Source organism: Mastigoproctus giganteus, chromosome 8 (genome assembly GCF_048544385.1).
Source record: "Mastigoproctus giganteus isolate SK-2022 chromosome 8, ASM4854438v1, whole genome shotgun sequence".
NCBI classification, from domain to species: Eukaryota; Metazoa; Arthropoda; class Arachnida; order Uropygi; family Thelyphonidae; genus Mastigoproctus; species Mastigoproctus giganteus.
The window spans coordinates 188,358,757-188,376,924 of NC_143582.1; the positions used below are offsets into that span (position 1 = coordinate 188,358,757).

The following is an 18,168-nucleotide window of genomic DNA, read 5'->3' on the forward strand; positions in this document are numbered from 1 at the left end:
AGGAACCAATTAGGAAGAGTAGGAACGCCTACAGCATAAAGCCATGTGGACTCTAATCGATCGCTTCAACCTTGGGTAACCTGTAAATTGTTAAAACCTTCAATTCTAAAGAGAATTATTGAACATGAGACGAGTAATTAATAGTCATAACGCGGTATTGATCTGTTTTCATCCATGGTTGGCTATAAGATTGGTGCGAGTGTACAAAACCCAGGGCGACCAATTGAAAATGCCTTTTTTCATATACAGTACTTAAAAGAGACGAATCCCTTATTTTGCAAGAGATTAACAAATTTCCTCAATTGAAGCCTAGCAGTTCCTACATACGTTTGAAAAATAATTGGTCTGTTAATTACAGTCCAAGTTTCATGTGTTTTATAAGATTCAGATCAGGACTGTAGCTTTGCAAACCCAGTTGTAGGAGGGAAGAGGGACATTATCATGCTGGAATATGAAAGGCCCAGTTTAATAAAATATAACAAATTACTGTAGTAAATCTCTCATTATTAAAAAAAAAACGAAGAAGACCAACGACTCAATGGGCAAGTATCAAGGAATCAATGGGCAGTCCTTTGATAAGGATGGTTCTGCTTAAAATACAATTAAATTTTTACTCTTTATTTTCAAAACAAATGTTTAAAATTATACTCCTCGTATGAATATTATATTAATTCCTAATTCATTTATCACTTTGGGATTATGATAATCTTCCTATGTACTGTGAAACTCGCTTTAAGCGACTGCCTATTAAATACCATCCCCTATTAATCATTGCATTTTTATCGGTCGCGTTCTAAATACCCCTTTTAATCTCAAATGATTTTAAGAGAAAGAATAAAAGTGATTGATTTAATATCCATTTATTACCAGTGATTTCAAAAGTGAATTAAGAATTATAAAGGGCCTCCTCTACATTGCATAAAATATTATAAGTTGTTGTTCTTGAAAGTTTGCCAAAATCTTGCTTTTTTTTTTTTTTCTGGCTGATAAATATGCAGAATTATTTTAAATGACAATAAAGCACTTAAAAATAATTATTCATTTTTATTTTTTAAGAAGGTTTTGTGTTATATATTAAACATCAAATTTACTTCAGGCGATGCTTAATGCAGATTTGTCAATATTGATTTATAACGATTTTAAATCATGTACGTTAACAGCGCCATCTCTCAGGTAAACTTTGAAACCTTTTTCTTTTCAACCTCCCTATTTTATCTTGCTTTGTAGGATATAAGTGGTGTGAGAAAAATGCTGCGATTCATTTTTATTTAGATAAATTTGAAACTAAAACATATATATAAATCTGTACCTTAAAATATTGAAGAAAAGATATTTTAAACATTCGAAATATACAGAATATAATATAAATATTCAAATATATTTATGTATATATTACATAATATTGTTTGGCAATCGTTTCAAACAGCTGTCGCAATTGTTAACCACTCGTAGTTTTATATAAAAGGATTTAAAAAAAAATAATAAATAATATAATTGAGAATAATATTGAAGAAACGGTGATTTAATTATTTGTTTTCTAAGAAGTTATTAATTTAATGAGAATAATGAAGTTTATTAGATTTAACAACATATTTTTGGTTGAATAATAATGGCAATCAGAAGCTGAGGAAAAATACTAAGCGAATGAAAGAAAAGTTCAGCATTTTTTAGAACCAGCACTACTAGATGGCGCCACCACACATCCCATACTTTGAACAACATAATTTTGATTGTTCGAGATGATTATATATAAAAAAAATGCATTAAGAATACTTATTAGTATATCAATAATGGATGGGAAATATATGATATAATTTCTTGAGATGAAATAAGGAAGACAGGTCTTAAAAACAAAAACAACTTTATCTCCATCGCTTCCAGATCTACATGAAATATCAATGAATACAATCAAAAACAAAGCAGTGCCTGGATCAAGTTTGACCACAATAACAGCGGTTATATTTGCTAATAAAATGAATTTTTATTTCGGTTTTGGCACAAATTAATTACACTTCATAAGGAAACACTCACTATTTACAAAATGTATATTCCATTGACCAGGAAATATCCTGAGCAATGCTCTCTTTTTTGGGGAGAAAAAAAAAAAAAAGAACCCACACTCGGCATTTTAATTTTTGGTGCACTGGAACTAAACACAGCTGCAGTGAACACACACACACGCACGCACGCACACTCTTGGTGACTACTTGTACACAAAATGATAACATCGATCCGTGAAAAACAAATATATAAATGCAACGTGGAAGCTTTGTTGATAAGACCCGCATGAAATACTAGAACATTATAAAAAAAGAATGCACGACTAGATACTTTTGTATACAAGCTGTTCTTTTTCTTTTTCTTTTTTTCTTAGACAATCAGTCTTGTTTTTATTATGAAACGCAGCACAAAACGCATCATCTCGATGCTTAAAATTCTCTCTTTTCCTGCACCACCACCAATGTATACATTTCAAACACATCTTATCTGAAGTAAATAATGACGTCATTGGATCTTACTGCGCACAATCACGAGGTTCAGTTTGTTTCCAACGGGGCATCTCCGATACATTATGTGTCCGAAACGTTGCCAATGGAGCGAAGAACCTGCCGACAGTAACAGAACTTGCGAAGACGCGAATTGCTGATGCACGCCGACTGGTTACCGTAAAAATTGATTCGACTGATGTCGTCCATGACCCGAAAAGTGCGATCGTCGTCTTCGTACCTCACCGTTCCTTCGAACATCGCACCACTCGGAGAAGCGCTGATTGTCAGCAGGTAATCGACGGGGGCGTCCACTTTGTCGCCGAAAAGCACGTGCCTGTTGATGACGTCGTTGACGTGTCGTACGAAGCGAAGCACTTCCTCGTTCGGTCGACCGACGCGCGCGTCCAAGATCTTCTCCACTCTGAGGGTCACGCACCTGTCGTCGTATTCCTTCATCCACTCGTTAATGGTGTCGATGAGGGCTTCGGCGGCGCTAATCACCATCGCGTCGTCTACGGACACGGATGTGTGTGTTTGGCAAGCGCACCAGTGCGGCAGAATGGAAGCGTCGGAGCACGTCCGTCGGGGAGGGACTTCGGTGAATAAACTCGTGCCCCGACCAGCGATGGTGAGCGGATCGCCGGTGAGATTCAGTAGGTGCACTAGGGTGGCGTGGATGTCGAAGGGCGTGGTGAGACGATGCTCGTTCCTCTTCAGATTGCTGGCGAAAGTGGGGTGGAGGGTAAGAAACCACTGGGGAAAGTGAAGAAAGATGAACGGCATTCGCTCCTCGATCTTGCCGATGTACGTCTGCCGGATCGGTCCGAATCGGATTCCGTGGTCGCTCATGAACACTAAGACGCTCCTATTCAGTACTCCGGACTGGTGAAGGTCCCTTAAGAGCAGGTAGGTCGGCTCATCGGCGTGACCCGCTGCGTTCAGCTTATCGTGGGTAAGTCGCGCAACGAAGGTGAAAGCGAAGAAAGGTCGCTCGTGCATGGTGTAGACGAAGTTACGCAGGTAGTCGAACATGACTTCGATCTCCATCTTGGACTGGAAGCAGTAAGCTTTGCTTTGGGCCTTCATCTGGGACTGTTCCACCGCCAGAGAGAAAGGACGGATGTAGTAATCGGTGGGGGGTTGTTTAAAGCCCTTCTTGAGGTAATTGAAGGTGGCAATGTTGGGGGCATCTTCAGCCAGCATGGTGCGAAATCCTCGCTCGGAATATTTCTTCCAGATGAGGTCAATGTCGTCGAAGAACATGTGATAGCGGACGCTTTCGTTCCAGTAGTACTCCACGAACTGTCCGGTGAGAAACGGCACCAGATTGGGGAAGGTGTTGTCCCCCACTTTATTGTATCCGTGGAGTTCGATCACGGGTAGTTGCTCCGTAAGAAATCTTCGAGTTTTATGAAAGTGGCGGATGAAGTTCAGTTTGGAAATGGAGTCGATGCCAACCACGATCACGTTCAGCTTCTCCTGGGGTGGGGACGACTGTTTTGCCGTGGCATTTTCGCAGCGTTTTTCCACTTCCGGTTTTATGGGCACCAGGGGCAGATATTCCAAAAACGGGGGCCACACCCCAACCAGACACGTGACCTGAATGAAGTCTTCGTTCAGCGGGACGTCGAAAACCAATGGCGTTGTTGAACCTAACTTGAACTTGCTGTCTGTGGGCTTGTCTTCGGTACCGGGGTCACGGAGGATCGCTTTGTAGGTGCACGACACGTTGTTTCTCGACAGGCCATAATAGAAGTGTAGGATCGTCTCGTCGATGCTGACCACCGCATTCGGTTTGATGTTAAAGAAAGACGGTCGGCCGGGACATTTGTACGATCCGACCACTGCTTCGATGAACGGCCTGACAGACGCGTCATATGGGTCCCACGTCGGTATACGGCAACCCGGGGTGTCCACGAGGAAGCCGTGTTTGTCGACCAGCCACTTCACCTGGGACGGTCTCACGAATCCGATCTGGTCGGTCGAGTAGGATACGAAGATCACTATGGCACACACTGCGAACGACGCTAGAATGACGAATGTGCGTCGCATGGACCCCATGTTCCTGAGGCGTCTTCATACACCACATCAGGCACTGCACAGAGAAAGAAAAAACATTGAATTGTTAGAGAAAAAGGCTTCTTCGATGGAATGCCACGGACATTCTCAAAAATGATATTACATTATCGCTTCTGCTAATATTATGCAATAATTTTATTGAAAATATTTGACTACGTGAGATAATTCCAATTAATAAAGTAAAATTATTCTTATTTCAGTTTTAAAATTTATTAAAAAAATAAACCTGCTGCTAACCCACCTCTGAACACACCCACTCAGCCCTTGTGGGTGGCACAGTTGGTAGAATTGTCGTACTCCCCCATACCTGGTGTAAAAGACCAGTTCGAATCCTGTCGATGACGGGAGAGACTTTTATGGGTATTTTTCACAAGTGGCTGAGTTAGTCAGTCTCAGGGGCGGGCAGCGTGGTTTTTTCATCTGGAAATTCGGGTTTTTCGTCCAGGAAACAGAAAATCGACCACTATACGCAATTTACAGACAATATACACATGGCCTTAGTCGCTGATGCTCCTAAAACCTTACTACAACAACACCCACACACTTTTGAAATTCAAATTGAACGGTAAATCTAATAGGGTTTGCTCGATTTGCGATCTCCTCAACTTCTTGCGTGCTTCGAGTGAATTTAATGCTAAGTTAGCCGGATATTCTCCCGACAGATCGATCGCTATCTTATTACTAAGCCGAGCAGCGGTAAACGAGTGAAGTGTGAATTGATTTGCGGGCAAATCACATCTCACTTGTGTTCAGGTAATGGATATTATGATAATGTTTCCTCCCAAAGTGTTGTCGTTAGCACAACTCCGAGCGTAATTAGTCGTGTAGAGACTGATGAGGACGTTGAGCATCAGAGCCACTTCTTGCAGGAAGGAACACAGAGGGTGACAGAAATGAGATTAAACTTATTGGAGGGTAGAAATGAGAATAAACGAGAGAAGGAACATCAGATATGGAAAAAAAGAAGTTAAGAGAAGTGATCGGGAAGGGGGAGTGAATCCTCGGGTCATGGCAAAAATAATAAAACTTAATCTATTCTCTCATCCATTTACTTATAATTAGTATCTTAAAATTTAGAAAAGGTGCCTAAAAAAATTTAAATTTAATGATTAATTTTTTAACTAAATTTAATTTTATTAAAGTATTAGCAATTAACTTAAAGGTTAAAACTTTTTAAATAAAATAACTGGGCAAAAAATGCTATATCTTTATTTTTAATATCGTGTATAATATTAACTGTAGGCATGATTGGTGGATCTACATTCCTGCTCTTTTTTTCTTTTTTTTGGCTTTTAATGATTCAGCCAGATTTTTAGAATTCGGCAAGACATTGAACACGTGCTTGAAGATGGCATTTCGTGCACACTGCTCAGTGGCGTGCAAAATTAGCGTGCCTGCAGTTGCATATACCTCATGATTAACTGTCTCAAATTTTATGCAAGAAAGCTTTCGCAAGTTATCTAGCAGCAAAACGGGGTGCAGTTGATAAACAGCAGAAGCGATCGGATCTGACGAATCACCGTAGCGTTACTTTCTACGCAAAAATTAAGGTTCTCAGGGGCGGCCGAAATATTACAGCTGGCTGGGGAAAATCTATGAGCTCGCTTTCTATAAGCGCGTATTGATTTTTTCCCGAGTTCGAAACGTACTCTAATAATAGCAGTAACTTTTACACAGTTTGATTACAATAACGCCTATTCGTCCACAAAATTAGATGAAGGGAAAGGAGGGAAAAATAAATAAAAATGAAGAGATTAATCGATTTTTGTACATCTTACGTATTTCACTTAAATTTTAATTCTACTCAATGTACTCACCCATTAGATTTCCAAATAAATAACCTCTTAATAGAAGAATTTTCACAAGACAAAAGTGTTATTCAACAAGCGTGTTCAAATTAAACCACTTTCTCCTACTAATGATATTTATTTAGCCAATGGGAGAAGAGGGATGTTGGTTGTGTGGCAATACGTAACAAATACTAAAATACGTCACAGAAGCACGTTTTACTGTGGTAAAAGAAGCTCCTGTTTTAGCGTGGTCTTGCTAGATAAACCTCGTGCACGCGCTTTGTTTATCTGGCATTACCACGTAGTACGATTCTTGATTTCCACATGTAACGTATTTATGTATTCATAGCTGAGGAAGAGAGAGACACAGTGCCGAAAGCTGCTGTATTTTATCAAAAGAAGCGAGCGCAGAGGTCGATTATTATTATAATCGATATCTATTAAAATCAGCCGAATAACCCATAGAGAGTAAAGTAGCAACACACTTTTCACATTCCTTTATTTACTTACTGAATTCGCGTGATCGCTAGGTTTGTGGATAAATAAAAGCACGGGGTACGTTGTTTGTTTAAGGAGAAGCACGAGTGCAACACACCCAGGTTATATATTAAAGAAAGGCCCCAAATCCAAACAAAAGGAGAGCCACTCAGCCCTACTCGTATTTTATCCCCAACATTAATTCTTGCACCAGGACTCAGTGAATGTTAGATCCGGTCCTATGTGTGCCATTTAGGTTTGAGGGAGGGAATAAATCTATAAATGGTTTAAAAACGTGCTTTGCAGTGCCACGCAATTACACAAAAAGAGATCTTTTTTTTTTTCTTTCTCTTTTTAATTACAATAGCCAAAAATCGATAGACATATATATTAGTTGGTAGAAAAATTACTATATGAGCTGGACCGTGGTGTGCTTTGTTCATCATTCAACATATCTTTTTAAAAAAAATACAGAAATATGAAAGTGGAGATCGTTTGTCTTAATTATTTTAACATTAATATTATTTTAGTCTTTTTAATTAAAAAATAATAAAATCGATAGTTCCGAAAAAAGAAATTTAAACAAGTGATTCCTCTTTGTTCAGAGAGCTGCTTTTTCAGAGCTATACTTCTAAAAGTTCATCTCAATTAAATCGTTCACAGTGAAATTCTAAAGTTCAACTAGTCTGATAAAATAATAATACTCTAATAAAATAATAATAATTATTATTATTATTATTATTATTATTAAAAGATATTAAAGACATTAAAATAGCACACCATTTTCGGGAAAGTAAATTATAATTAATTAGTTATTATTAAAAGAATAATTTTAAAGAAAGAAAATTGCTTTTTTTTCATTTAATTTCCAAATTAATGCATTTTTAAATATATCATTGTTTTAATTACTGCTTCATTTAATTCGTTGTTCATTGACAATTTTAAATATTTAATTCAAAAGAAGTTATAGTAATATAGCTTAGGAGTAATGTAACTGATAATGATTCAATATAAAAATTAAATAACTAAGTACACACGAATCAATTCATATTTTAAGAGCGAGAAACTTTCAGTAAAGGAAACGTTGCCACAGCCATAATGGATAACGAAACATTAATATACTGTATTTAAATTTGCTGTTGCAACAAAATAAAAAAACTACAACACTACTTTCAAAGATACGTACCTATATTTATTTCAATGTGTGCACTCTTGCGTATCACACTTTTACTTCGTTCTTCAACTGCTAAATTAAACTAAATTTTAAGGTTGTCGGGTCTCGGCTTATACAGAGTCTGGGAATCCATGGGTGGCCCAATTAACACGAATTAGGAACTAAAGGGATTAACAATCTACAATTCAGAGGTGTCCGTTAAGCCTATACAACCGCCTCTACTACATACTATACCCAGAAGTCGCGCTTGTGATAACCACACCACAGGGGCCACACTACCCTGTATGAATATGAACAGTGGTTGCCAGCCGCAGGGGCAACCTGGTGGTGCTGGTTTTATCAAACAAACTCTAACAGGGTTGATGCGACTACTATACAGGCAAACAAAAAACATTTCCAAAAGACTTGACTCATATATTACTGTGGATAAGGAAGATCCATATTTTTCTTGTTATGATTTTTGTGTATTTAGTTTTCATATACTGGCCATAAGTCTTATGGCCAGTCCGCCTCTGGTTCCAATGCCAGTGAGGAATTTTTATGAACTCTTTTCACAACGTGACTGAGTTAGTTGATCTCAGCCAAGAGTTCCATGGTTTTTGTCTCCTGGAAATCGAGTTACTTCTCTTTGCTGGAAAAGAACCTCATCGGTCTGTAACATGTTCCAAAGCCACGTATCATCCACCTTCATTCATTCTAGTGGAAACCATACAGCCAAGCCATTGCATTGCTGGGATCAAGTGGAGTAAAGGACCACATGGGTATTGTAAGGAAACCTTTGCTGGAAGGACAATGGCCTGCTTTGCAGGCCATTGTCCATGGAACATTTTGATGTCGCAATACTATTCTGGCACTAGCTGACGAATAGGCTTTCTGTGCGGTAATAAATAATAATACACTTTCTGTTTATACTCGGGGACGACCAAACGGTGAGAGGAGTTCACCGTATTCAGCAGTCACGGGCTTGAACCCCGGTCACTCAAGGTACGTGTATTTGCGCACCTGTAAGCTTAACCACTAGGCTATGGCGGCCAAGTACTTTAGGCAGAGAATCAGGAATTTCGTCAACAGCAGATTTTGCAATTGGACGGCTCCTTCTGCATGGAACTACAAGTAATCTCAACAAATTTCCTCATCATTTTGTGCCATCCATTTTGGAAAAATCTTCAATTCTTAATCCTTATTCGCCATACTTGCCTCAGAGTGACTTTTGACAGTTTTAAAGAATCTTCATACATTTTATTTACTTTGCCTTGTGTGAAAATACTTTTATTTTCAGAATTTATTTGGAGAAATAAAATTCCTTTTTTATAATCCGGCAGAAATATCCAGTGACAAGGAGTTTACAGTTTCGTCGTATAACTATTTTTATAGTAAGTGATCCACCAACTTGGTGTAGCTGTATTTCTCGAGTTTCGTATTTTCCATTCTTTTATCTTCCACTTCTAGCAATTGGGAAATTAATTCTTCAGCGAGATCAGGTTTCGTCTTTATCTCTTGATTTCACAATGAATCCTTATAACTGGCGTTTATTTTTGTAATTCGAGTTACGTAAAGGATTTTTCCATGTACAGAAAAGAAAGCACTTCTAAGGTTTAAAATAACTAAATCTTTCTGTTCATTTGTTGGCTGGTTATCGCCTTTTTATTCCATACATTTCTACAAACGAAGCGAACTTATGTTTAACTGTATGGTACAATTATTGGCATCGCTCTGACAATTCTTAAGCACTTATTCTGTAGCGTAGAATTCTTATTGCAATGTGCACTCGGAATCGATTTTCTTCAAGCAACACGCAGGCAGCCGATGCTTTTAGCTAAATCGATTTGATCGTGTTTTCAGTAATAAACAGAAGGAAGTAGGCAGCTCGGGCACTTGCAATCATTTTTTGGAGATTATTACACATAAAAAAAGAGTTAAAAAATTTAACAAAAATCTCCGTATGACGTTACTATTTTTTAGTAACTTTATTGTAAAAGTATTTAAAAATTTATTAGGTTCAGTGATTTGTACAAAAATAGGAGCTAAAGTCTTCAAAGAAGTATCAAATGCAAACTCTAATCAATTTAATATTAAATAATTTCTGTTTTCTCTTGACGTTTTTGATTTTCGCGTCAGATGGCGCTGCAAGTCGAAATTTTCTCGAATACAGTAATGGATGCATTTTTTTTTTTATTCTGGTGTTGAATTGGCTTTTTGAGGAGCGGCTAGTTGATGTGGCTAAATAAGTCACGTGATTTTGACGCTGGCTTCTAGAATTAAGTCACAGAAAAGTTTTTCTGTTATGTTGGGCTTGATTTGCAACTAAATAACGTAGAAGCAATTTTGTTTCGTAGGATTTTCGGCCATGATCCCTTCCTTAATCTGTTCATGATTACAGCTAATTTTTTTACGATCTTTTTCTTGGACCAAAGTTTCCTGCGAAGTTACCAGCCTATTTCTGTGGTTATTTAGCTTTGGAAAGAAAAGAGCGCACAACCTTATTTTTGTCGAAAATCCAATTTAGTGGAGACACAAGGATTCCGAGAACTTTGCTGAGATTAATTTGCTCTTCCAGCATGCCATTGTTCAACTTTTTTGTTGTTGTTATTTCGATAAAAGAGTGATATTTTTTAGGAAAGTGGCAAACTATCTACCTGGTGCATGCATTATTAAATTAACTAAACCAGTTACCTAATATCATGCGCAAGTTATTGAAGGATAAGAAAAAAAAATCTAGTTAAGAAAAGCAGAAATGTTTAATGTGGAATAGAACCCCAGTGGGTTTAATAGTGGTCTCGTTATTCGTTTGGAGGGGTTAGTCTCGGTTCGAATCATCTTGGATTTACGATGAAGGATTCTTAAACTCCTCTTCAATTGAATAACGTCGGAATGGATGCGCCATGGGCTGAGAATCCCAAGAAAATCATTTAATGTTTTCTACGTCATCTTCACTGATTTTCTTACAGAGAAGAAGGCTTACTGAGATTATTATAAGTTATTGAAGGATAGGGAAAAGCTGTAAATATCGCGAGACAGACAGACAGTGTGCTTCTGTTTCTACCAAGATAGCAGCTGTAGTGACACTGAATACCTGAAATGGACTCCTCGAAGTGGGCACCTGTACGTGGTGAGGGGATCTCCCAGTGACGTGCTGCTGGGGATCCTTAGCGTCCTAAGATCCAACGCTCACAGCCTACGTGCACACAGATGGCATGCTTATCTGGGACCAGCAGCCACAGGTAGCCTAAATGCATCATGAAAGTTAATGGGAGTGCGTACAATAACAGTGTGTGGGCACTGGCCATCGCTTCTTGTGGTAATCCACCAGCTTACCTCAACAAATTAAGCTTGTTGGTTCCCAGTCGAATTACTCAAGTGGTTGCGCATTTTCGCACCTCTGGCCTTAAGGCAATTATTAGAAGTGCTGTTGCTGTAGAAAGTCATCATCTATATAAGTTTTTCTTTCATAAATAGATTAGTTATGGCAATCGTGCATTATTATTGTGTCATGGTAAAATATGTTTAATCAATGTGTTTCGAATTTAATTTTGTTTTTTTTTTTTTTTCTTCTCAATTCACACATGAAGATTGGATTACCTGGCTTTAACAACTTAAATTCCAAACTGGGGCTGCGGACCCCAGGTTGGGAAACACTGTTGTATACGATTAAATATATATGGAAGCAATTCTTTCCTTTCTTTCTTTTTGTCTTTCCCTCTTTCTCTTAACTTATTATTTTTATATTTATATATATGGGGAAAGAGGGGGGAAATGGATGGTTTAATAATGTTAATCACAGGACATTTCGATAAAACGTTCGATGGAATGCGCACTGAAATAATCGAAAGTGGAAGGGAGAAATATTTATTGCAGTTGAAAAACTAAATTCATCAAAGAAAAAAAAAAAGTTAAAGTGGCTAGGCCTTCGTATATATATGTTTCAGCACACCACTTTGGCCCCTGCTTTGATAAGATGTGTAGTCCTGCAAGGCCCGGCCAGGATCAATCAGCTATTAGGTTCACCTGCGAGGGTCAGCCATGTCACTGCCACGACCCTACCCTCATTGGCCGAAGGTCAGTTCAGGCTGGCGCCGGTGTACTATGTCTAGGTTGCCCTGGCGTCCCATTCCCGAGAGCATTTTTTTGTAGAAAGTGAAAATTCAGATTATAACATCAGCTAGGACGAGTGTGACAGTAGAGAATTTTTGGGATTAATTCTACTCTGTTCTGTTTAGTAAGCACCTTTGAATTCGTATATTATTCAATAAAATGTTATTTTTTTTCACAAAATTCACCTTCAAAAACCTGGGTACGTCTTATACTCCGAAAAATACGGTAATTAAAGAAAGCTGACATATAATTTCTTAACAGTATGATAAAATTCATACTGCTATGTCTATGCAACACCAAAATGTTTGGACATTTTGATGTACATGTAGTCGACGGGTGAGAGCGAAGCAAAGATTACTGGAATACGCAGAAAAGTCAGGAAGAAGTTAATCAACGATATCACCATTCTAAAGAGTAAACATCACTACAGATTTCAGTAGTGAACATATTTTAATTTGGGAAATTCTTTCCGTTAATGGGCTTTAGGCACGCTCAAGTGACTCTTAACATCCCAGTTCGGAGTATGTGGTGACGTCACTTGATACAACAACCAGACCTTTATGCCCTGAAAGAATCTGCTCTGACTTCCTGATTCTAGAACAACTAATGAGGACGCGTGTAGAAATACGTCCAAAAGACGGTGGAGTAAGAATGTCGACGTCTTTTACGTATCCCAAGACTGAATTTCTTGTGCGGGGTGTAATTGCGATTGTAATTAATCAAATTTTTGTTGCCTAGACAACTCCTCCCCCTCTCCAGCACGTGCGCATAAACGCTTTTCTGCGGGACAACAAAACAACAACAACAACAACAAAAAAAGAAATGTGTCTCCTTTGTTCTTAATGTCATTAAGACGTGCACGTGCCAATGGATTACACCCGATAAAGGGCTAAAGAAGTCGCTTACCAAGTGGAACGAAGTTGTGGACGTAATTAAATTCTTTGGCTCAGAAAAGGAAACGAAATGAAGCGTACGCAATTCAGATGTGAGTGCATGCACACTGGAGGAAAATGAAGAGAAGAGTGCAGACATTAATGGAGAAAGCGAAGGGAGGAGTCAAAGCCGCGAGTTCAGTTATTGATCGAAAGGATTTTTCATCCTTATGTGGAAGAGAAAATATTGATCATACGATTCTCCTCCAGTCTTCTGATGGTGTTCACACTACATTCATTGAAAATATGGTATCTGTGTGCTTATTTTTTATAATATTTACATTTCTCTGGTTGCATTACTTATAAAATTGGCTGCTGTGGTTGTACGTGGAGCAAAAATGAAAAAAATTCAAGTCCTGCACGTGTAATCCAACAATGGATAACGTCAACTGCTGTGTTTTGCATGTATAATCCAACAATGGATAACGTCAACTGCTGTGTTTTGCACGTGTAATCCAACAATGGATAATGTCAACTGCTGTGTTTTGCACGTGTAATCCAACAATGGATAAAGTCAACTGCTGTGTTTCGCACGTGTAATCCAACAATGGATAAAGTCAACTGCTGTGTTTCGCACGTGTAATCCAACAATGGATAAAGTCAACTGCTGTGTTTCGCACGTGTAATCCAACAATGAAAAAAATTCAACTTCTGAGGTTGCGCGTGTAATAACAATGGATAAAGTCAACTGATGTGTTTTGCACATGTAATCCAACAATGAAAAAATTTCAACTTCTGAGGTTGCACGTGTAATCCAACAATGAAAAAAATTCAACTTCTGAGGTTGCGCGTGCAATAACAATGGATAAAGTCAACTGCTGTGGTTTGCACGTGTAATCCAACAATGAAATATAATCAATGGAAAAAAGTTGCGCTAGTTTTCCAGTCATAAAGTCCAAAGAGAGGAGAAGACAAAAAATATTGTTCTCCCTCAAACAAACTATCCAGCAAAAACTGAGTTTGGCACGTAGGAAGTTTTATACAATTTTAAAATCGGCATTATTATCGTAAAGGCGCGCCGCTCAGACTGCACGTAATAGACAGTCGCCGCTATGGCTGATATTAGAGCTTGCCCAAAATAATGAATCACCTAAGCTATCAAATTCGTGACGCATTTGTATTTTTTCGTGCTTACCGCTTTTCTTACGTTATTTCTAGACTTCGTTAGGTACATGTGAAAAGAACTCCCCCCCCCCTTTCTTTGTAACACGAGTTACTTTTGTAAATATGAAAATTGTTATCCGGTACTCAGTTGTAAAGTGGAAGACATTGCTTTGCAAATTATATTGGCGAGGATCCGAACTGGCAGTGAGTAATAAAAGATGGATGTAAAAGAACATCAGTCAATATTGATCAGATGTAGCAATTCTGAACAATCCTCCTGGAAATATTGCTCGGAACTCGATACGTTTTTGCTATTAAAATTTCCACAAAGGAGTAAGAGCGGAAACGCTCGTGCCATCCCATTTCCACTTTCTTATCGATAAGGTTTTGTAATAGGCAGAATGGAAAGCTATTACAGGTACGATGAACTTACTCCAAAGTCCAAAAAAGAAAAAGAAAAAAAAAACGAAGATATGTTGAATAAAAACTGAATGTTTTATGTGTTTTGCCGTTCTCTTCATTATTAATAGCGTCTGGTGATGGTGGTGGTGTTAAAAATACTTCTGTACCAGATGACCTTATGATAGAGCTCCGACCCTAAGTTAGTGCGCATGAGCAGTACAGATATCTTTCTTACTGCGAGGGTTTCGAATATTTATCGATTTTCGAACTTAGTGGCGATTCATCGACCTTGAAGTAAGTGCATAGCTGTTCGGGGAAAAGCGACACCCAGCGGAAACCTGCAGAACTATGCAAAGCACCTCTAGGATTAAAAATTGGAACAGAATTAAGTGAAATCAAAAAACCATTCCAAGATAAGATCAAATGACTCTAATTTGAATTACAAATTTTAATAAATTAGAAAATAAACACTGCAGTTCCAATAAACAAAGGCTTTAAAAAAAAAACTATTTATTCTCTTAAGCAAAGATTAATAATTTATTCGGGAGAACAAACGACTTCTTCCTTTTACACTGCAGTATTAAATTTTCATGTAGAGGCAAATCTTCGAGCTAGGCAACATGAAACCTGTGGGTGGGGTGGGAGGGGAAATGGTCCAAAACATCTAAAGTTTGTGAGGAAGGAAACGCAATACAAAGTAGGATATGCGATCATTTTTGTTTTCACGTGAGAGGAAATCAGATATCCTCATGAGAAATTCTCAAAAGACAATGCATTCTTATGCTGATAAACTACCTTTGAGCTCTGGAAAATACGTGTAAATGTTCTCTCATCTGTTCACTTATGTTGCAGTGTTCATTCTCGTATAAAATTGGAAGCAGTGAATGATATTTCCCTTATTAAGATATCTATGCATTCATAAAGCGCACACTGCTATTCTATTTCAAAGAAGTGCGATTTGCAGGAGGAATGGAGGCGATGTTATGCGCAGGATAGTTGTGGCTGTTATACAGGCCAAAGTGACTACTTTGTTTTAATTTTTCAAATTAAAAGCTCTTTTTTCAACTACTGGTGTGCGTTCGTATATTTTTGGTCATGTAGTGTATGTAGATATTCTAGCTAATAACTGAGCTGTCTTCTTATGCAAGCCTCACCCTCACTTGTTTGTAAAAATCACTTCTCTTCATAAAGAAACGTTTAAACTTATTTTCGGTTTCAGAAATAAAATACAGAATCAAGATCAATAAGAGTACTTTGTATAAGGATGAAATCAAACTGCACCGGAAGTGATAACCAATGCAAATTACATCATATCCGTAAACAACATGCTTGTTTTCAGTGAGCATTCTGAAAGTTGGCAGTGTGCCAAATACAGAAACGAAAATATAGGAAATCTTGGATGTACCAGTTTTCATGGACTGCAATGGAAGAGAGTTGAGGGAAAATTGGCAAACACAATCAATGGAAAAGGATTTTGTGAAAGCTGTAATCCGATGAAGGTATGGCCTTCATAAACTTGGTTACGAAGTTGATGCAGTAAACCGGCTGATTGCTTTTTTTTTGCTTTTCCTGTTATACGATCAAGCTGAGTAGAAAACGATATTACAAATGGCTTTTTAAACAAGGTTTTTCCAAAGATATTTTTAGTAGTCTAAAAAAAAAACTTTTATCGTTAACCTCTAGAAGATCCACTCCTTGGAAATACCCGCAATAATGTTTTCAATTCAGTTCAATGCAAATTCAATTTATTAAATGAAAAGCGAAGGAAACCACCAATACAATTTAAAATACTCTACTATTATTAATTAGGGTGTTCAGCCTAATTAATTAATAAGAAATTTTTCTTATTGATATATTACATAAATAATTTTATAGTATTGCTACTTTTAAATGAAATTAGATTTATTACTAAGTGTATCGATGTTATTTTCTTTTAACCCTTCACCACGAGTTGCCTTAGTATCGCACTACTCTAAATAAATATCACTTCACCTATAAAGAAGTATATTACTATTTATTTAAATTGGATGAAATTACCTATACTGTTTTAGGGTCTCATTTATGGGGAAATGGGCTAAATAACCTGGTGACATATAAAAAAGGGTTTAAACTTTAAATATATAGCAATATTGGAGCAGTGCTTTTTATTTAATTAGTGCAATACCGAGGCAACTCATGGCGAAGCTCATTCACAACATAAGGTAGATTCAGTGCACTAAGTAGCAATTCTAATTTGTTTAATGTACACCCTAAGGCCATGTCCTACTTGTACAGTAATATTTTATAACTTTCATAATATTATGGCACGTTTATGTATCATTAAACAGAACTTTTCATCAGAATTGTAAACATTATAAAAGTTAATTGTGAGAGCTGCTCAGCGGTGTACGAATTATGGAGGATCTGCTCCTTAGTTTTAGGTGTATAAATATCTAGTCGTAATTCATTAAAAAATAGGAATATATTTACTCTTCAAACTCAGCATTACTAGTGTTATAATAACAATAATAATGTTTTGTGGAATATTCGATAGAAATAAGCCAAATACATATTTACGTTGGAATCTTATAGTCTAAGCCCTTCACTACGAGTTACCTCGGTATTGTACTACCTCTATATAAAAAAGCACAGCTCCATTTAATTTTAATTTACAAAATTGTCAATTGACATATATGTTGGAGGGTATGCCTCACACTACAGCGACAAAGAAAGAGACTCAAAACAGTGGGAGTGCTGTGGTTCAGGGGAAAACTTAAGGAGGGCTTTCGAAGAATTTTGATATCATCTTTTTAAACGCACGAAAGCTCTGTTGTGGATCATCATGGAACAAATAAATGCATGAGCTGTGTTAGGGTAACTAAGAGGTGCATGTAAACTTGCATTTATACTAATGCTAGGAGCATAGAAAATAAATTTCATGAAGTAGTCAAATAACTGATCAGGATATCAAATGCAGATAATACAAAGGTTGGCAGTGTGGTTCGTGAGAGTAATCAAGGTATGCTACTGCAATAAGATCTAAAAAAATTAGGCAGATGGGCTAAGAAATGTACTTTTAAGTTTAATATTGATCATTGACAAAATACTGCATATGGGCAGCAATAATCCAAGATTAATATACCAACTGTGTGGTACTACGCTGAAGGTAGCGGAAAATAAAAAAAGACTTGGGTCATTACGTAATGGTACAGTCGTATATGAGGTTCTCTGACAGTGCAGACAAAACCCCATGAACTGTCCTTGGACAGCTCATGGGGTTTTAGAAAATGGTATAGAAATTTTTTTCTAGCAGGCATAAGAAGGTGATTATCCCACTGTACAAGGCTGCATCTTGAATACTACAATCATGTTGGGAGGCCTCATTTTTGGAAATATGTTGACTTGCAGAGAAGGGCAAACAACAAGATTGACAAGTGGAACGAAAGGGTGCCGTACTAAGAAACGCTTCAGTTCTGGAGACTAGACACCTGCAAGGTGATCTAATCGAGGTGTTTAAGGCTCTAAATGGATTGAGCAACCTCAATGCTGATGGGTTCCTCCTGATCAGACTATGCACGTGAGGGGACATAAATTATAATAAAATACAAACAGTAGAAAAATCTAACTGAATGGTAAATCCTTACCGGAAT

General features: G+C 37.5%; 1 protein-coding gene across 2 annotated transcripts in view; it reads right to left on the minus strand.

Moving 5' to 3' along the window:
- Positions 1-1,930: 1,930 nt before the first annotated feature.
- The window catches only part of LOC150082086 (uncharacterized), a 93,913-nt gene continuing 77,675 nt past the window's right edge, over positions 1,931-18,168 (minus strand). For both annotated transcript variants that reach the window (XM_090379097.1, XM_090379099.1), the window contains exon 2: positions 1,931-4,584. In XM_090379097.1, coding sequence (XP_090235223.1) covers positions 2,571-4,550 — 1,980 coding nt within the window. In that variant the 5' untranslated portion in view covers positions 4,551-4,584 and the 3' untranslated portion in view covers positions 1,931-2,570. The remainder of the gene's footprint in view (positions 4,585-18,168) is intronic.